The sequence below is a fragment of the Dioscorea cayenensis genome, chromosome 5, assembly GCF_009730915.1.
Source record: "Dioscorea cayenensis subsp. rotundata cultivar TDr96_F1 chromosome 5, TDr96_F1_v2_PseudoChromosome.rev07_lg8_w22 25.fasta, whole genome shotgun sequence".
NCBI lineage: Eukaryota > Viridiplantae > Streptophyta > Magnoliopsida > Dioscoreales > Dioscoreaceae > Dioscorea > Dioscorea cayenensis.
In genome coordinates this window covers 17,639,849-17,661,349 of record NC_052475.1, presented here as the reverse complement: position 1 = coordinate 17,661,349, position 21,501 = coordinate 17,639,849, and the positions used below count along the sequence as shown (strand labels likewise).

Here is a 21,501-nt window from a genome sequence, read left to right as displayed (position 1 = left end):
TTACAATTAACAGCAAAATAAAAAAACCAATAGCAATTGCTTTCATGATTAAACATTTTGCTTTAATCATGAGAAAAGGGTAACGGAAGTACAAAGAAAAGAAAATGATTATATCTATTTTTTGTTAGGGTTAAGCAGGTGATCAAGTTTGGGAGGAGGGAATTATCTTAAATGAATGATTTGATGGAACTGTAGGTGATGTTTTCTTGAAAGATTGTTAAATGAGATGTACAAAGAAATAAGTTGATTATTCTGGTCTTTTTTTTTTTTTTTAAGAAATTATCTTGATATTATTACATTTTAGGTATACTATTCTTTTTAGGCAATAGATTAATGGCTATAGGAATCTTGATATTTCATATGTAAGTATCAAATCATACTAAGGAAATTAAATGGCAAATTGTTGCTTTGTTTAATTTTAGCTTGTTTATTGCAATTGGATTTAATATTCATAATATTTCTGTATTTTTTTAGTTTACTCACTATAATAGTTATAAATGAGCCATCACAAGAAAGCTCATGACAATAACTTTCAAGTGACTGTTATGTCATGGAATTTGGAGTTATTATTCTTTGTTATATAATGGGATTTGGAGTTGATGGAGTGATCTTTTTTTAAGTGAATGTTGTATCAATTTGGAGCTAATATCATTGGAAAGACTACATATGATCAATCTTTTCAAATTGTTATCATGCATCTGATTTAGATTTGAATCTACTTGAATTTTGGGTGTAAATATATGTGCGTGTGTGTTTTTGTTAATTTGTCTTTTTTAAGTATCTTATATATATATATATATATATATCCAGTTGTTGATTATCAAAATGACCCTTTAATTGATAGGTTTAGATCCAAATCCAAACTATACAGTATTCACGTGAATCATAAATATCAGAAAACCAGATTCACATGTTTGGCATATAGAGCAAATTAATGGCTACTCTAATTTATTCCAGCAGCTCTATTCTACGTGTCAGCTTCAACTTTATCATGATTTATTTTCATTGTAACAACCATTGAAAGCATATGTCCATCCCCATTGAAAGTTTTAGAATGAAGTCACAGTATGAATAATGCTCCACGTGATGCTAGTAATGAAGGACGAAACAGGAGAAGGGACAAGAGGATGAAACATGCTAGTAATGTATAGCTTTTAAGCTATACATTAGACGAGTACTTTCCTAGCTCCCTTGGATCTTGCTTTCTTGAATGATTTGGAGGATCTCATATATTAGCTTTTGCCCCCACGTCTTCTTAGAATAAGTCCTTAAAATAAAAGCCAAATGTAAAAATGCTTATATTGATTATCACATACCACCAAACTCTAGATTCATTGTTAATAAGGATTGATTTGGATTGGTGGGAAATCTTGGGAAAATATTAACCATAAAACCAATTCACTTGTGATCACAACAACCTTTGTGGTGCCTTGAATCACAAATCAAGCTAAAAAAAAATATTAATCTATATTTGATGAATGGAAAATTGAGTGGATTTGTTCTGTTTGATTTGGTGGAATAGAAGGATTGGAATAAGATACAAATCATTAAGAACAAGTGTTGGGAGGCCTTGGCACCAACCTATCTATAATATCAATTTATGTGCCTGTGTTTTCAAAATGGTTGTGATTGAGATTCCCATGGATTTTTTGCAAGGTGGATGAGTTTTAAACTAATTTTTTTTGTGAAGGATGGTTTCCTTGGATTTGGAGTTGAATAACAATGAAGTGTTTCATCCTTGATGTAAAACAACTCAATCTACAACTTCATTGTTCTATTGAGAAAATAAGAAGGGAATTGTTGTAACTGTTCATTTGTTGCTCAAGTTAAACCATATCATCAAGTCTTATTTGTGGGATTAGATAAGAATTTTTGACAAATGACAAAAGCACAACTATCAGGTATGTGAATAGTTGAGAATTGATTATCCTGCATGCGCCTTGATCGATTTGCTAGTATGCAAATTAGACTACAAGCTCGTTCCCACACGAGGAATCCTTATGACAGTGTAAGCACTATAAATATTTCATATGATTGTGATGGCATCATGGTTTGATGGCTATAATTTCTCAAGATAAGACACTTGATTGGTTTGCACATTACAATTGTAAGCACTATATTAACTTCATTGATGGTAAACAGTGATGGATAAGAGTTGGATGCATAAGTCAAGATTGTCTAACGAGTATGCAAAAGGAGTGGAGTCATTTCTTGATTTCGCATTTGATAAGTCAAGTGAAGACAACATGATTGTTTGTCCTTGTGTAAAGTGTGCGAATGTTCATTGGCACACGCGAGAAGTAGTGGAAGAACATTTAATGTGTGACGGAATCCTACAGGGTTACACTTGTTGGTTCTTCCATGGGGAGCTTGTTCCTTCTTCAACATCTAATTCGGATAACATAATCACAATGCCTCCAAGCACCACTCAACCTACTTCAACCTTTCATAGTAGCCATGGTGCCATGGGAGAATTGTTACGTGATGCGTTTAACATCCGTCATGATGTCCATGGGGGCATTGAACCTAATATTGGAGATGTTGTCAATGATGAAGCCGAGGTCCAGGATGGGGCAGGTGAGGAAGAACCTCCTACGGAAGCAGCAAAGTTCTACAAGTTACTTGAAGATATGAATGAGAAACTTTATGATGGATCGAAGCATTCCAGGTTATATTTTTGCATTCGTCTCTTCCACCTAAAATGCATGTGTGGTATGACTGGAAAAGCGCTCGATTACCTAATTGAGTTTTTGAAAGAATTTTTCCCAGCCGCTGCCATTCCTACAAATAGTCGTGAATCTAAGAAGGTCATCAAAGACTTAGGACTTGGTTATGAAAAAATTCATGCTTGCCCTAATGATTGTATGCTCTATTGGAGTGATAAAGAAAATCAACAAGCTTGTCTTGTTTGCGGCACTTCTCGATGGTTGTCCACTGATTCTAACCATTCTTCAAATGATGATGATGAAATGGTCCACAAAAGACCAGCGAAGGTTTTGCGTTATTTTCCCATCATCCCAAGATTACAAAGAATATTCATGTCATCGAGGACTTCTGGGGATATGACTTGGCATGTTGATGGTCGTACAGAAGATGGGTGTTTGAGGCATCCTGCTGACGCTGAAGCATGGAAAACGTTTGACATGAGATATCCAGACTTTGCTTCTGATCCTCGAAATATTAGGCTCGGACTTTCCTCTGACGGTTTTAATCCATTCAAGTTACTAAGTACTTCTTATAGTACATGGCCGGTGGTGTTGATCCCTTATAATTTGCCACCGTGGAAAGGGATGAAGCAATCTTCTTTCCTCTTATCCATGATTATCCCACGGAGTTAATGGTCCCGGAAATGACATTGACATCTACTTGCAACCTCTAATCAAGGAGTCGAAAGCAACTATGGGTTGGTGTTCAGACATATGATGCATCAAGGAAACAGAACTTCAATTTGCGAGCTGCTCTAATGTGGACAATAAATGATTTCCCTGCTTATGCAATTTTATCTGGTTGGAGCACGAAGGGAAAGTATGCTTGCCCTTGTTGTGCTGCAGAAACAACGTCGAGATGGCTATCCAATGGACAAAAGTTTTGTTATATGGGACATCGGCGGTGGTTAGCAAAAGATCATCCTTATAGGCTCCAAAAACATCTATTTGATGGTACTTTAGAGCTACGTGAGGCTCCTTTATCTACAAGTGGGTCAGACATCTTGTTGATGTTAAATGACGTGCAATATAGCTATGGGAAAGCGAATAAAACAAAGGCTAAGAAAATCAAAAGGCTTCTAGTAGCTCAAAAGAAAAGAGCAGAGGCAAGAATCCAATTTTTCAAGAAGATAGTGTCATGGACAAGGAAGAAGATGAATCACAAGAAGCAGATTTGTGGAAAAAGAGAAGTATATTTTTTGATTTACCATATTGGGAGCATCTCCTTCTGCGGCATAATTTGGATGTGATGCACATTGAGAAGAATGTTTGTGAAAATATTATTGGAACCTTGCTTAATGTTGATGGGAAATCAAAAGATAATTTGAAAGCCAGACTTGATTTGGTAGATATGGGAATTCGTCATGTTCTTCATCCTGAATATCTTCCTAATGGAAGAACAAGGTTGCCTCCTGCTGTTTATTCAATGACAAAAGGGGAGAAGGATGTGTTTTGCCAAGTCTTGAAGAACATTAAAGTTCCGGATGGTTATTCCTCAAATATATCAAGATGTGTGAACCAAAAGGAACGGAAGCTACATTCTCTAAAATCACATGATCATCATATACTACTCCATGATTTGCTTCCAATTGCTTTACGCTTATCATCATCAAAACAAGTGATGTGTTCCATTTCCGAGCTTTGCAATATATTCAAAATTCTTTGTGGTAAGGTTCTCAACGTTGAAGAGCTCGACAAACTTCAATATCGAGCATCGATGGTTTTATGTCAATTAGAGAAGATTTTTCCACCATCTTTCTTCACTATAATGGTCCATTTGCTTATTCACCTTCCATTGCAAGCCAAACTTGGTGGACCTGTCCATTACCGATGGATGTATCCAATTGAACGGTAAAATTTCCTACTATAGACTTAGTTTTAATTAGTAAGAATTAAATTTATTTTTTAGTTGACATGACATACATGTTTTAGGTTCTTGTTGAAGTTAAAGAACTATGTGCGGAACAAGAGATATCCTGAAGGTTCTATTGCCGAAGGTTATTTGGCAGAGGAATGTGTGACCTTTTGTTCCCGATATCTGGAAGATGTTGAAACAATATTTGATAAACCATCAAGGAATTTGGGAGAAGTTCATGATGAGGCACTCGGGGGACCTTATTTATTTCATAGTCATGGACAACCAATAGGCAAATTTGAAATTACAGAATTAGATGCTAAATCATTGGCACAAGCACATCGATATGTCTTATTACACCATGACGTTACTGTCACACTACAATCGTGAGTGAAGCATTTCCATCTATTTTAATTTGTATGGCATAGGTTTACAATTTGTATTGCAATTAATTGTAGTGAGTACAAGAATATCTTAAGACAACAAATGCGTGCTCGTCGTTCAACCGCTCGTGATGTTGATATGCAATTTACTAGGACCTTTCATGAATGGTTGGCCGAAGTTGTAAGTGATGAAATTAGAAACATAATTCTCTATAAATTTTTTGCTTTTTAATTCCATACATATATTGACCCAATTTCTTAGGTTTCTCGTGGAAGAAATGTGACCGAAGAAGTTAGGTTCCTTGCACAAGGACCAAACCGAATTGTTAAGCGATACAAAGGATATATCATCAATGGATTTCGCTTCCATACCAAATCTCGTTAGAGATTAAGGAGGACTCAAAATTCCGGATGTGTTGTTACTTCTTCAACAGTGAGTTATGCTAGCGCAAGTGATGCGAACCCCGTGCAAGGAAATGTTGACTATTACTTGATTTTGAATGACATAATTGAGCTAGATTATTTTCAAAAATTCAAAGTTGTGTTGTTTCGATGTGATTAGCTGATGTTACTAATAGTCGGGGTATCAAGAAAGATAAATATGGATTTACCATGGTGAATTTTTCTAGATTAATCCATACAGGTGCCAATGTCATTGATGAGCCTTATGTATTTTCATCACAAGTGAAGCAAGTATTCTACAGTAAAGATCTCACCGAATCTGGATGGTATGTTGTGATACGCAATCATGCTAGGGAAGTGTATGACATGGGTGATGAATCGACAGAAAGTGGTCCTCGAACTGACTGTTTTCCTACTAGTAGTGAAGGGATTTTATCTTCTAACGATGATGAGCAATGGGTTCGTGAAGATGTCAATGAGGATGTATATGCGGCTTAATGATCAGTAAATTGCTTCGTATTTATACGATGAGTTACAATTTTGCAAATTCAAAATTTCTAGTGTGAGTTTTTCAACTTTGCAAACATGCAGTATGAATCAATCATGATATTTCCATTAGGTTTTGAACTTCTGATGTTAATCTTCTGTTTTTACTAGCAATCCTACTATTTGATATGTTGAATGCTTTGAACTTTTCAATGGTGCATATCTTTCAGTGCATTAGCAAATTCAAAATCATTAAGGTTGTTCTTCTCCTACTTCACTTTGGAATATTTTATTCAATTGCGCTATTGGGCAAAATATTAGAGATAGATAAAACTTGGAGATGACTACAGGGTTGTTTTTTGTGTAATCTCACACATTTGATATTCTAACCAAAGTCTTCATGTGTAAACTTAGTTTATTTCATGTGTAAATAAAAAGATATGTGGTTTTGAAGAAGTGAATGTGATCTTGATTGAGAGAGTGATGTCTTATTTGTATGGTTCTCTTGTTACACTGTATCTATTTGTTTGTCTTAATTAACCAAAGGTAATATTTTTGATGAAATCTACATTTTCTCTATAAGTCATTCTCATTTGTTAGATGTTTATTTGTTTATTTATTTCTCGAATGTCTTTGTCATTGTTTTTGTCTTATATTAAGTAGTTGCATACACTGTCTTATCTATGTGTTGCAAATTGAGCCAGTCATACACTGACTTATCTATGTGTTGCTTGATTATAAGTTGGGAGTCCTGTAAACAAGATTAACAATGAGTACAAACATTTAATTGTGATGCTTCAAAAATCAAATCGAGAAAAAAATCAGTCAATTTGTTATATTGGTTGTTAGAGAAAATATGCAGATATATTACATGTTATAATTACAGCTTGGCGTTGCCGATCAAGAATTACCCTCATGGCGCCCTTAGCGAGGATGGGTAAAGACTTGATTTTTAGATCATTTGGATGGTTTTTGATTCTGATTTTTGTCTTTTTGATTTCTTTGTACTCCATTGAATCTCGTAGGGTCAAGGTCTTTTTAAATCATGAAATGTGAGATATATTTGATCCCTGTTCTCGAAACCCGAAAGAAGCTCTTATTTTTTTGGATTTAATTCTGTTTAGAAAACTTTGTGGAGATTGTTTAATTTTTGCTATAAAGTAATTAGATTTACTTTTTCTTGTTTGTAGGTTTTTACAAGGTAGCGATCAACACAAGTTTGCTTTTGGTTTCGAGGTTGGCTTCATCAGGTTACCTTTTTCCTTTGGCTTTTTTTAATTGTCACATCATCCGCTTCTTTTTCTTGGTCTGTTTCTATGTACTAGTTAACATGATAGTGCACTTTTCATTGTTAATGCAACCAACATATTCATCTTGAGATGCTGAAAATCATTCAGCTGAACATAAACCGATGTTTCTTTAGCTATGGCCTTGCCTTATTTGTGAGAATTGATTTTAACTTCCTTGATTTCCCATTGCAGCCAAAAGTCTATTTCTGGATTGCTTGGCTGTGGTGATTCATTTTTTATGTTTAAAACTTTAGGCTCTCTATGTTTGTCTGTTTCTCGCCTAGTTCTTAGAAAAAGCAAAAAGGTTCTCGAAAAGCAGAAGAATTTGCTCGAAAAGGTAGTAATTTTCTGTTTTTAAATTTTTATTTTAGCTCTTGCGTTTTAGGTTTTAAAGTTCTCATCTTGTCTGCTGTTTTTTCGATCTTTTTCTTATTAATCATTTATCTTGCAAATTTTGTTGACTGATATAGATCACAATTGTTCATGTATTTGTGGTGAATAGGCGGTGGTATTGATTGAAAAATGTTTGTGTTTCTATATCTCGGATCAGGGCTTATTTTTTCAAAGTACTAACATTAATGTTGATGTGAATTTTTATACTCGAATTTGGTAAGAATAATGGGTTGATTTAAAAACATATTGGAGAATAGGAGTGGTAATTCATCACTATGTTGTATTTATAAGAGTCAATTTGTAGAATTTTTCATCAAAAATTTTTCTTTTTTTAGATGATATAAGACAAGTTAAAAGAGACAATTCCATTCATTAGTTGAACCAAATAATTACGAATAATATTTAAGTTTGATCTACCCTGTGAGATTTGCATGTTGTGATATGTGAGTTCGTTTGGGGATAAACTAAGTAAAAATTTGTTTTATCCGGCAAAATTGTGAATGCTCAAAGTGAACAAAACAATCTCTATTTTTGAAAAAAATTACGGTGAATAATAAAAAAATAAATAAATATCACTTCGATTTAAATCTTTGTGGACAAATTACGATTCAAATCCTTCATCTCTGAATAGTTGGGAGGGAAATCAAATTCAAAATAGAAATGGCTTTGATTTAAAAAAATAGAAATGGTTTTGATTTAACTCTTTGAAGTATCAAAGATTTTTATGTGTAGGATCATCACTGGGTGGGCTTGGGGCTGGTACTGGGCTAGCTTTTTAGTACTTAAGACAGAGCGAGTGATATTGCTTTCTCAGGTTGTGTGACTCTGTGTGTGTGTGTGTGCATTTGAGCAACCAAGGTCAAGGAAAAAAAGCTTTGAGTTGTGTGGATTTCTAGCTCAACATAAGCGTATGTTGCTTTAATTTGTCACCAAAGCACAAAGCTTTGTTTGTCTTGTTGTACATACAAGTTGTGGTCTGTAATAAATTAATAATAAGCGGAAGTAGTAGTAGTAGTTTTTTAATTTACTATTTTTGTTTGCAAGTGTTTTTGGGGAAAGTGGCCTAATGAATGGGATCACTGCTCGAGGGCCCTGGGCTCCAGAATAGTGAGTGGTCTCAGTGTCGTGTGTTGTGCCTCTGCGATGCTGTGATAGTCGGATGGCTTTTTTTAAGTTGGTTCTGAGTGTATTTGTAATTGTGAGTGTGTGTGCAGTAGAGAGAGAGAGAGAGGCTCGAGCTTGTCTTGTACCAATGAATGCAATGTTGACTCCTCCCACGATTCATCCGACCCTTCTCTTCTCCCTTTCCCACAATTTTTAGCCCTCGCTTGTGTTCTTTTGCGAGGTTAGATCCATGAAAGCTCTGTTCATGTTATTTTGGATTGACATTCATATAATAACAGAATACAACTGATTTTTTTTTATTATTAATTTTTCTTTTCTTTTCATTTTTTGAATGGTGATCGACATTGCTGTTCATTCACTTCTTTTTAAGATCTACACCATTTAAATCTTGTGGAGATTGTTAGTATACAATAGAATTAGAAGAGATTGAAGACCGATGACATATTTTAGGTTGCTTAAAACCTTGTAGTGGGCCAAAAGTAGCAGTCTTGAAGATTTGTTTGTCAAAGCTGGGTTTTTTTCTATTCATTGATAAAATGGCTTGTATACTATGTCATTCTTAATATGCTTATGTATGACTTATATTTAATTATTATATATATTTGACAAATTCTGGTATAGCATAATGGTAAATCATAAAAGTTGCCAATATTACAATATCATTATGATGTATAACTATCATTATGATGTGTTGTAGACAGCATCAAGATGCCAAGATCAAAATTGAAGGACATGAAGGTAATCCGATCTGAAACAAATACCAGTCACAATGCTGCTACAACCAATGAATTTAAGATCTCAACTGGTCAAATGCCTGATGCTCAACGTCGCACCTCAACTCATTCATCATCGAATCTTTCGATTCAAATCGTAATGGAGATGATGAAAATGAAGACCATGATAAAATAATTGAAAATACCAGTGGAGTGGTTAATGTAAAAACAGGTATTTTGTGCAATTGATTTCCAAATACAACTTTTTGAGTAATGGGTTAAACCATTTTGTCTTGATGAATGGGCACATGAATTGTTACAGTTGACAATGCGGGCCGCTGTAAAGGAAGAGGACGAACAACTTTGAAGGAGTTGTGGGCACTACCTCTAGGAGAGAAAGTGTTGGTCACTGACTCTAGTTCTGGAGTTCGGGCTTGGACAACCAATTGGGCCTGAGGCACAATTGTTCTCTTCATTCCTAGGTATGATCGCTCGATCTAGCCAGAAGATCGGTCTTCAATACGAGAGTTGGCATAAAGTGCCAAAAACATTGAAGGATGAACTATTAAACTTCATCGAGGTATACTTTTATGCTTATATTTGTGTTATGCATAAGGTATTCTTTTTTATATAATGATATTATTAAGGTCATAATATTTGCTTGAAACTATTTTTGGTTATGAAATAGACACGCTTTGTTCTTGAAATCCCAAAAGACTATGTGCTCAAGTCTTTGGGAAAGAAATGGAGGGACAACAAACATGATTTGAAGAGAAAATATTTCAAAAGAGAGGATGGGCTGCAAGCAAATAAAGAAAAAGCATCCGGAAGGGGATCATTAGTCGGCAATGGGAAGAATTAGTTGATTTTTGGTACTCGAGGAAAGGGGAGGTGCGAAAAATATATTCTTTATTATAAATGTAATTATCATGGTATCTTACATATGTAATTTAATGTTCATGTTATTATGCAGAAATCAGAACATGTTGGGGTTTCCTCGAGAAAGCAACAAAAGTACACACACACTTCTGGTTCAAAAAGTTTCGCGAGAAAAGAAAAGGAAATGGTAAAAAATTGTTAAGTCTTTCAATATTCAATAGTATTATTTTTTTTCCAAAGAGTATGCTTTGCTAGAAACCATTACTAATCTATAATTTCTTGATTTTGGAACTCAGAAGTGGAAAGAAAATAGGACGTTTCGAGTTTTTCAAAGCAACCCACACTAAAAAAGATGGTTCATATTTGAATAAAGAGACAGAAGAGATTATGGTACTAAGTCTCTGGCCATTATTTTTCCTTCTATTGATTTCTTAAGAAATGGCATTTGCTAAAAGTCTTTTACATAAATGTAGGAAAAGGCAAATGAAAAAAACTATCCGAATATCAATCAATCGATGGGGATGAGGGAATGGTTGAAAGCGTAAATTTTTGACTCAAGTGATTGGAAAAAGAGCGACATGGCCGAGTAAGAGGGCTTGGATTGGGTCCTACACCAACTTCATATTACGAGCCATTCGGATAGTCGTCGATCTCACAACATGTAGTGGTCATTCATCCGAGTGCATAGAATTTCGCCAGCGGATGAATGAAAAGTTCGGAAGATGGAAGATGAGCTTGGGCAAGAGCGTGCTAATTACAACGCTCTTTATACTTTCTTGCAACAACAATTCCCGGGGAGGCGACTATTCCCCCGCCTACCATAGGGTGGATCGTCTTCTCAATCGCAGGTATTTCAAACTTCTAAACTAGTAATCAGTTACTTTCATTTATGTATTTGTGTGTGTATAATTGGGTGATACTCTCTATAAGTTTATAGTATTTATTTATTGATCCATTCCTAATTTTTACTTTGCCAAATTATATATTAAACATATAATTCTAATTATTGCAGAATCAATGCATCGGATCATGAGACCCCTAAAGGCTAACACGTAGGGTCTAGTGTGCATGTTCGGGGTAATATATAGTACATTAAACATATAATGTTGTGTGGTGTTTAATACTAATACTCTAAATTATTCTTGAGAATCGAGGCTTCTCGAACATTGATGCACTCTTAGGAGGTTCGATGATCAAGACCGATGAATGCTTGATTTTTCCCCACTTTTTTATGAGATTTTATATGAACTTTGAATGTTCTTCGTGTCTATGAGTTTTCCACTACAATTGTACCTATCATATTTTTGTTAAATATTTGTGATTGTGAATGAGATTGAAGATCTCGAAGTTGATTAAATTTATATATCATTATGGTATTTACATACATGATTGTACATTATTTATTGCCTTCATATTTCTTTTTTTATTAATGAAGTTTAATTTGGGTTTTAGGTAATATTCAAATTTATTACGAGAATTAAATGCAAAAAAATCTGATATTACGAGGTTTTTATCCAATTACGGCGTTTTTTTATTTTTAAAAAGCATGGCATAATCAACAAAGAAATAATATACGGATCAGCGTATTTTTTGGCGTTTATTCGAAAAATTCCGGCCCATCGGCGTTTTTATTAATTAAGCCGCGAATAAATAAAAATTCGAGTGTCCAACTATGTATTTTTTTGTCGGCATGTTTCTTGATAAGCGCCGTAAATGTTGTAGGCGTTTATATATCAAAGCGCCGGGCGAACGAGGGCTACTCTCGAAGAACCGGCTCGACATTGCGGCGTTTTATGATCAAAGCGCCCGGTCATACTAGCGGCGTTTTTCGATAACAAAGCGCCACTACTTTAGCGGCGTTGGTTTTGCCCGGCGTTTTCGCCGGCGTTTTTCAAAAGTCGTCTGGTGATTCTTGGCGTTTATAAACGCCACTAAAGGTAAAAAAAAACGCCGGTGAAGAACTACTATGTTGTAGTGTTATATGAACATTTCCCCTAGAGTGACACTAGGGTTGAGAGTTCTTGTTGGTAACCTTGTGAGTGAGTGACACACCATGAGCATTAGACAAGGTAGGTTGGAGAGGGTTGAGAGGGTGAGTCGAGAGGTATAGGAGCGTCCCTTTCCCCCTCCGACGTGATAGATTCTACCTCCGTTCCTCGAGTTCTTTACGGTCGTAGTAGAGTGAATGGTCTAAGGGATGAACTTTCGTTGGGGCTTAGTTGCGCGTGCAACGGAGTGAAATGTTGAGGTGATCTTAGTATCTAGGGCTCAATTGTGGTTAGGGAGCTTCCACCTGGACCAAAGGGTTAGGTCTATAATTAGGAAGAGATTTATCACTTGGAATCCCTAGAGCTCATTGCAACTCTATGCGAGTGTGAGGTGTTGAGATTGTTCGATTTCTCCTCCGGGACATGTATAGAGTTAGGCATAGTTGACCTTAGATTTGGAACTATGTAATTAAGGATTTCCACGACTTGCCATTGCATTGATTAGGAAGCTTAATAGAGGGTTCTTGCACTTGAAACACTTATACTAGGTGGAGCATTATCCGGGTACCCCATCTTTATCAATTGCTTTACCCCCTTCTTTACTTTTGCTCTCTTACTTGTTGCTTTTACTGTTGAGAATTGAATCATTGTCACACTCATTGTCATGGTGCCTTTGTTTGTACTTGTTCCAACTGCGGCTCCTGCCCATGCTAAGGCCCCCCTGATTCTCATCATCTCTAAACCGAGGGGAGATGGTACTATTGTCTTCTCGGTCCCCCTGATCACGTCCAGCAAACCCATCCCGATGATGAATCTAGTAATATATGGACTAGAGAAGAGGGCACCAATCCTGGCATACTGACCCTGATGATGTAAGTACTATGCCAAGATGTGTCTCAAGTGAATCACATGACTCTGTACCATAGAATACAAGTAGAGCAGCTCTTGTAAGGCGAGTACACACAATGCTATCACCACGGCCATTCATCGACACACTTTCGAAGCGGCTTGGATATATCTATATCTCTGATGCGGAGAGGCATGTCATGCCTAAACACTCCCAACTCATACTGCCCCTGTCCATATAGTGCTCTTTACGTATGTTGTGGAGTCAAACTGTAAGGAGTGTCGTCGACATCTGCTCATACTCCTCGGTGTCTATGTATACCTCATCATAAAGTCCCAGTTTGATAGAAAACTATGTAACACTCATGCTATGGTACTGGCCGAATGCTCTAATTAAATAGCATTTATGTTGTCAAAACTAGAGTATGATCTGTCGAACTCTAATAGTGCAAGTACCTCTAGTGTCAACATACGAATGGTCGGCTCACAAATAAGCAACAAACAGCGCCAACTCAACACAGCGAGTAACTATTCAACCTCATCTGCTATGTCATCTGCCAACTAGATCTCTCTCACAGCACTCACATCAAGAAAATGGGACTGGCCGAACTTGAGTTTTGCCAATCTCTCAAAGCATGCCTGATGGTCGAGAATCACAAACTCCATATGCTCAGGCTCTAGAGAATACTCACGTGGGCTCTTGCTGACTTGCTTCTTAGATCTGGGGACCATACTTGCAAGAATTGAAGAAGACTTGCTGACTTGATTCTTGGAGTTTGATAAGTGCTTGTGCGATGTGAATGCGAAGCGTTCATTCCTTATGTTAAGCATTACTTTTCTCGGGTTTCTACACTAATATGTGTGTTTTTATATTACTTTCGTGCAGGTAGGGTTGTGAGGCCAAGTATGAAGGAAAGAAGCCAATGTGGATTACAATGCACGAATTTGGAGGAAATCTTGCTAAGGTTCAAAGCGCTGAAAACATGGGTCGATGTGAGATGCTAGAGTGTGTGCCAACCTCCTCGTGATTCGAGTTGGCACATCCATTTGGAGGGGCACAAAAGGCGGTCACACTCGAGCATTCCGACTTATGCACATAGAACAAGAGCTTCACCAGCGTGCCTATCATTGAAGATGCAAGTGATCCTGACGTGAGCGTGTGCCCGTTTCACGTTACTCCGATGAAAGTATGGATTCGGGAAGCAATTTGGGTCGAATCATGTGGCGAGCAACACTGTAGCAACACGGTAGAAAGTACTGTAGCATCACTGTTCACAACCGTCCGAAAAAACAGGAGTTCAGAGGATCCACATGGGCATGTGGAAATTCAACACGGGCGCGTGAAGTATAAACAGCCATGTGGTCACCCGATTCCAGCCCTATTTAAAGCCTAATCAGCCCCGATTTTAGTATTCTTTTCTCCATCTTTTCCCCAACTTGAGAGAGGGCTTCGGCCAAAGTTTTTGGAGAGGTTCTACGGCTCCGACATCGTCATTCCTTAGGAAGAAGGTTGGTAGGGGAGCTTCTGTCGAGGCGTATCCCATACCGGATAAGGGAATCCTTGGACGACGAGTAGAGGACTTTCCACAAGACCATCGACACAACTATCGAGGGGGTTTCTTTATGGATTCATTGCTTTAACATTCTATTTCTTTGATTGTACTTAACTCCATAGATGTATTTGTTTCTTTGAACCTGTTTATTATGCTTTCAATAAATTGATGTTTATTGTGAGTTCCAACCTTCAATGCTTGATTATATGAACATTTCCCCTAAAGTGACACTAGGGTTGAGAGTTCTTGTTGGTGACCTTGTGAGTGAGTGACACACCACGAGCGTTAGACAAAGCTAGGTTAGAGATGGTTGAGAGGGTGAATCGAGAGGTACAGCAGCATCCCCTTTCCCCTCCGACGTGATAGATTCTACCTCTGTTCCTCGAGTTCTTTGCGGTCATAGTAGAGTGAATGGTCTAAGGGATGAATTTCCACTGGGGCTTAGTTGTGCGTGCAACGGAGTGAAGTGTTGAGGTGATCTTAGTATCTAGGGCTCAATTGTTGTTAGGGACCTTCCACCTAGACCAAAGGGTTAGGTCTATAATTAGGAAGAGATTTATCACTTCCAATCCCTAGAGCTCATTGCAACTCTATGCGAGTGCGAGGTGTTGAGATTGTTCGATTTCTCCTCCGGGACATGTATAGAGTTAGGCATAGTTGACCTTAGATTTGGGACTATGGAATTAAGGATTTTCATGACTCGCCATTGCATTGATTAGGAAGCTTAATAGAGGGTTCTTGCACTTGAAACACTTATCCTAGGCGAAGCATTATCTGGGTACCCCATCTTTATCGATTGCCTTACCCCTTCTTTACTTTTGCTCTCTTACTTGTTGCTTTTACTGTTGAGAATTGAATCATTGTCAAACTCATTATCATTGATATTTTACATAGCTAAGAATCGAATTAAATATTTTTATTTCCTACTCCCTGCGGATTCGATACCCGCTCACCCGGGATTATTACTTTGACAAACCCATGCACTTGCGGGATATACGCAAGGTGACCTTGTCATGGTGCCTCTGTTTGTACTTGTTCCAACTGCGGCTCCTGCCCATGCTAAGGCCCCCCTGATTCTCATCATCTCTAAACCGAGGGAAGATGGTACTATCATCTTCTCGGCCCCCTGATCACGTCCAGCAAACCCATCCCGATGATGAGTCTAGTAATATAGGGGCCAGAGAAGAGGTCGCCAATCCTGGCATACTGACCCTGATGCCATAAGTACTATGCCAAGATGTGTCTCAAGTGAATCACATGACTCTGTACCATAGAATACAAGTAGAGTAGCTCTTGTAAGCTGATTACACCTGTGCTATCACCACGGCCATTCACTGACCTGCTCAGAACGGCTTGGATGTATCTATATGCTGGTCTGGAGAGGCATGTCGCCTTAGACACTCCCAACTCATACTGCCCATGTCCATATAGTGCTCTTTACGCATGTTGTGGAGTCAAACTATAAGGGTAACCTGTCAACAATTGCTCATACTCCTCGATGTCTATGTATACCTCATCATAAAGTCCTAGTTTGATAGAAAACTACGTAACACTCATGCTATGGTACTGGCCGAATGCTCTGAACTAAATAGCATCTATGTTGTCAAAACTAGAGTACGATCTGTCGAACTCAAATGATGCAAGTACCTCCAGTGCCAACATACGAATGGCCGGCTCACGAATAAGCAACAAACGGCGCCAATTCAACACAGCGAGTAACTATTCAACCTCATCTGCTATGTCATCTGCCAACTAGATCTCTCTCACAGCACTCAGATCAAGAAAACGGGACTGGCCGAACTTGAGTTTTGCCAATCTCTCAAAGCATGCCAGATGGTCGAGAATTGCAAACTCCATATGCTCAGGCTCTAGAGAATACTCACGTGGGCTCTTGCTGACTTGCTTCTTAGGTCTGGGGACCATACTTGCAAGAATTGAAGAAAAATTGATCAAAAGAACTCAAGGATTCAATATTGGAGGAATCCACACTATCGTGTGGAAATTCCACACGCCTGTGTGGATCAGCAGGGCGTGAAAGCCGCACGGCAACTATGCAAAAATCACAAAAATACATCATGAATTCATTTCTAAAATTATTCTAAAGCATGCACCAACCATTTAACATGAAAATGAGACAACATTCACCAGTTTAAACAAAAATAAATCAAGATTGGCGAAGAAAAAGGGAATGAGGGCTTACCGATGAAATGAGAATGAAAACCTTGAAATCGGCTGAAAATCTCGAATGCAATCCCTTAAAATTGACGGTGAGAAGTTAGGAGAGTGAAAATATGCATTCTTTGACCATTTGGTAGTGTGAAAATAAAAAGGCACGATAGATTAATGAAGAAAAGTCACGGCCTTTTGAGTTCTGTACGTCCACACGAGCATGTGGAAATTACCAACATCCGTGTTACTCCACAAGAGAGCTTCACAGGGGCAGTCACACGCCCCTGTGTGCTCTCAGGATATCAACAAACGGTGCCAACTCCCTACACCGAGTAACTGTTTGACCTCATTTTCCATGTCATCTGCCAACTGGATCTTTCTCAAAGCACTTAGATCCAAAAAATGGGATTGGCCGAACTTGAGTTTCGCCAATCTCTCAAAGCGTGCCTAATGGTTTTGAATTGCAAATTCCATATGCTCAGGCTCTAGAGAATGACCATGTGGGCACTTCCCGACTTGCTTCTTAGATCTGGGGGACATACCTGCAAGAATTTAGGAAGAATCGATCAAAAGAACTCAAGGATTCAATACTGCAGGAATCCTCAGTGTCGTGTAGAAATTCCACACGCCCGTGTGGATCTACAGGGCGTGAAAGCCCCAAGGTAACTATACCAAAATCACAAAAATACATCATGAATTCATTTTTAAAATTATTCTAAAGCATGCACCACCCATTTAACATGAAAATGAGGCAACATTCACCAATTTAAACAAAAATAAATCAAGATCGATGAAGAAATAGGAAAATAAGGGCTTACAGACGAAATGAGAATGAAAGCATTGAAATCGGCCAGAAAACTCAAATGCAATCCCTCAAAATCGATGGTGAGAAGTTAGGAGAGTGAAAATATGCATTCTCTAACCATTTGGGAGTGTGAAAATGAAATGGCACGATAGAATATTGAAGAAAAGTTGCAGCCTTTTGAGTTCTCTACATCCACACGGTCATGTGGAAATTACCCACGTCCGTGTGACTCCACATGGGAGCTTCACAGGGGCACTCACACATCCTTGTATGCTCTCAGGATTGCACATCTTGCCCTTGTGTTAATAGACAAACTCGGCTGGGGCTTAGTTGCGCAAGCAACAGAGTGAAGCATTGAAGTAATCCTTAGTGCTTGGGCTTAATTGTAACTAGGGGTCTTCCGCCTGGACCAAAGGGTTAGATCTATACTAGGGAATAGGGTTTATCACTTGGAGTCCCTAGAGCTTCTTGCAACTCCACATAGTGTGGGGCTTTGAGAGTATTCCTTTCCACTGGAACATAGTGTAGGGTTAGTCACAGTTGACCTTAGGTTTGGGACCGTATGTTTAAGGATGTCCATGACTCATTAAACATCAGTTAGGAGGCATAGTGAGAATTCTTGCACTTTGAAACAATAATCCTAGGGAGGGTAATGTCCCGGTGCCCCACGTTCTATTGATTACCCCTCCTATTATTCATTGCGTCTTTTTCTTATTTTCTTTATTTTTATTTGTATTGATATTGTTCACACCACTCTTACATCATCTTCTCTATAGCTAAATAGCAATACTTGTGCTTTTAAGCACTATTCCATATGGATACGACTACCCACTCAACAGGACACTTTATTACTTCGATAACCCGTGCCCTTGCGGTACACACTCGCAAGGAGTATGTCAAAGTTTTTTGCGCCGTTGCCAGGGAACAGGTGTTTTGCAAGCATTTTGCACTTTGTTATTTTAGCTGTTTATCACTTATTCTATTTCATACTTTCTTATTCTTCCATCATTATGATTTGTTTTTCTTTCTTTGGTTCCGGCTCCAGGTTATGACCCGAGGAAACCCTTCGACATTTGTTGAAGGTGATCCTGACATTGGAAGAAGAGTTCATAGAAAGGGAAAAGAACCTGTGCAAGAACAGTTTAATAAAGTTGAGATAGAAGGTGAAGAATCTGATAATATGGCAAAAAAAGGTGAGTTACAGAGGACACTCTCAGATCATGCCAGACCCGCAGTTCTTGGCACGCAATACAGCATTGTGCGACCACCAATAACGGGCCTGAATTTTGAGCTTAAGTCAGGCTTCATCCAGATGTTACAACAGTTAGCACAGTTTAATGGCTTGGCCGATAAGGATCCAAACAATCACATTGAGAACTTCTTGGAAGTGTGCAACATGCTCAAGATTAATGGTGTTATGGATGATGCCATCAAGTTGAGATCTTCCCATTTTCCTTAAAAGGAAGAGCAAAGCAATGGCTATACTCATTACCTAGAGTATCAATCACCACATGGAAGGAGATGGTAGAAGCTTTTTTCTGCCCGATATTTCCTTCCCAAAAAATCTGCAAACCTTAGGAATGAGATATCTTCTTTTGTGCAAGTGGAATTGGAGTCTCTTTTTGTGACATGGGATAGGTTCAAGGAGCTCCTACAAAAATGTCCTCAATATGGGTTCCCCGAGTTGATGATCAATCAGACTTTCTATAAAGGTTTGAACCCAAGCACAAAGGAGTTACTTGATACTGCAGTAGGAGGTACCTTAGGAAGCAAGACCCCTAGAGAAGCCCGACATCTCATTGAAAAATGGCTATGAATAGCTATTAGTGGAACACATGGGATCAATGTAGTCAGACCATTAGTGGCCCAAGTTGAATCATTGAGTAAGAAGTTGGATACTCTAACTTCTCCTAGAGTAGCGGCCGTGAAGAGTTGTACCGGGTGTTGGGTGGACATGTACTGTCTGATTACCCTATTTCAATTGGTGGTACCACTTCTGTGAAACAGGTTGATTTTGTTGGTAATGCAATGAGAAGACAAGGAAATCCATATAGCAACACCTACAATTTAGGATGGAGGAACCACCTAAACCTTTTTTGGAGTAATCAAGGGCAAGAGAAGATTATGGCACCACAAGGTTTCCAACAATAATAACAATCCCCAAACATGAAGAATAGAGTTTCAAGGTTACAAAATCGGATGACCAACTTTGAGAAGGCTTTAACCAAGTTCATTTCATCATCAGATATAAGATTTCAATCGGTTGAAGCCATACTTCGCAACCACACCACTTCATTGCACGACTTGGAGAACCAAGTGGGCCAAATTGTGAAGTCACTTTCTTAAATACCTCAACGGAGTTTGCCTTGCAACACGGAGATAAACCCAAGGGAACATGTGAAGGTGATTACTTTGAGAAGTGGTCGTGAAGTTGATAGTAGACTCCCTAGTAAGAAGGCCAATGTTGAGTCACTCGAGGTTGTGGAGGTTGAGGAAAGAGCCAAAGAAAAGGAGGTGGCACCCTCACCTTACAGGCCAAGAATCTCTTACCCTTCAAGGTTGAAGAATGACCAAGATGATGAGCAATACAAGAAGTTTTTGGGTTTATTAAAGCAGTTACACATCAATATCCCATTTGTGGAGGCATTGTCTCAAATGCCTTGCTATGAAAAGTTTCTCAAGGACCACTTGACCAACAAGAGGAAGTTAGAGGAGAGTGCATCTGTGACTCTAGATGCTTCATGTTTGGTGGCGTTGCAAAAGAATATGCCGAACAAGAGAAAAGAACCCAGAAACTTCATCATTCCATGCAACATTGGCAATTTCAGTGAAGAAAAGGCATAGGCGGATTTAAGGGCTAGCATCAACATCATGCCTTATACTTTCTTTCAGAAGCTAGGTTTGGAAGAGCCTAGGCCCACTTGGATAACACTCTAATTGGCTGACCGAACAATTAGACATCCGAGGGGCATCATTGAAGACATTCTTGTGAAAGTTGACAAGTACATATTTCCTGTGGATTTTGTAGTGTTGGATGTTGATGAGGATGCCGGGGTCCCATTGATACTTGAGAGGCCATTCTTGCGTGCTTCCAAGGCTCTTATTAACATGGACGGTGGGGAGTTAACACTTAGAGTTGGTGATGACAAGTTTACTGATCGCTTCCCCGCAAGTGTACGGGATCGCCAAGTAATACCTCGTGCAAAGACACGAGGATCGTATTCCACGGGGCTAAGGATCTCCTATTACTCCTTCTCGAGCTATTATCTAGCCTAAGATCTTAAGTGATGGATTTACTCTACTAAATACAAATAAAACTAAACACAAGATTTGCTAGCAAATTAGATAGAACAAGAAATAAGCAAGCAAGAGAATCAATGAAGTGCAAAGGCCTATGGATGTGGATCCCCTTGAGGGGTTATCATGCAACATGGATGATGATTTAAAGATGCAAGGGTAAATTGGACCATGAGATTCCAAGATTAGAACAACCCCAATTTCTCGCGATTGAACCCTAATTCCATACTGAACATAGATAGGAATTTCTTCCAAATCTACATTCCCTACGATTGCATTAAGTACAAGGAAATCTCGCTTAGGAATAAACCTACTCTTCTTTGGATTAAACCTACATGGAGGGCTACCAAACACCCAATTTCTCGTGATGATACAAGTATCCCTTCTAATCCATTCATGACCAAATACATGCGAGCAAGTCACATCTACATGCATCATTCATAAAAGAGCTACGGATTTCTCCTTGGTGTAACACTTAGCATGAAAACAATGGATTAGATCTCAAACATACCCAAGCATAGAATTAACAAGTAATCATCCAAAATACATGATAAAACCCCCCCAAGGTTCACCAACACCCGGTGGCCTTGGGGGTCTAGTGTCATCATCTCAT

The 21,501-nt window shown here is 38.3% G+C and overlaps 1 protein-coding gene and 1 non-coding gene across 2 annotated transcripts; one reads left to right on the top strand and one right to left on the bottom strand.

Moving 5' to 3' along the window:
• The first annotated feature begins 2,144 nt into the window (after nt 1–2,144).
• LOC120260055 lies at nt 2,145–3,338 on the top strand. The gene has a single exon (XM_039267500.1). It carries the CDS (start codon nt 2,145–2,147, stop codon nt 3,336–3,338), a length of 1,194 nt encoding a protein of 397 aa, XP_039123434.1.
• Nucleotides 3,339–19,161: 15,823 nt separating this feature from the next.
• On the bottom strand, nt 19,162–19,268 carry LOC120262711. Its single transcript, XR_005536967.1, has one exon. It is a non-coding gene; the product is annotated as a small nucleolar RNA R71 (small nucleolar RNA).
• Nucleotides 19,269–21,501: the final 2,233 nt, after the last annotated feature.

Bases quoted from the DNA above. Each gene is read 5' to 3' on its own strand.
- LOC120260055 (XM_039267500.1), top strand. From the start codon at position 2,145: ATGGATAAGAGTTGGATGCATAAGTCAAGATTGTCTAACGAGTATGCA.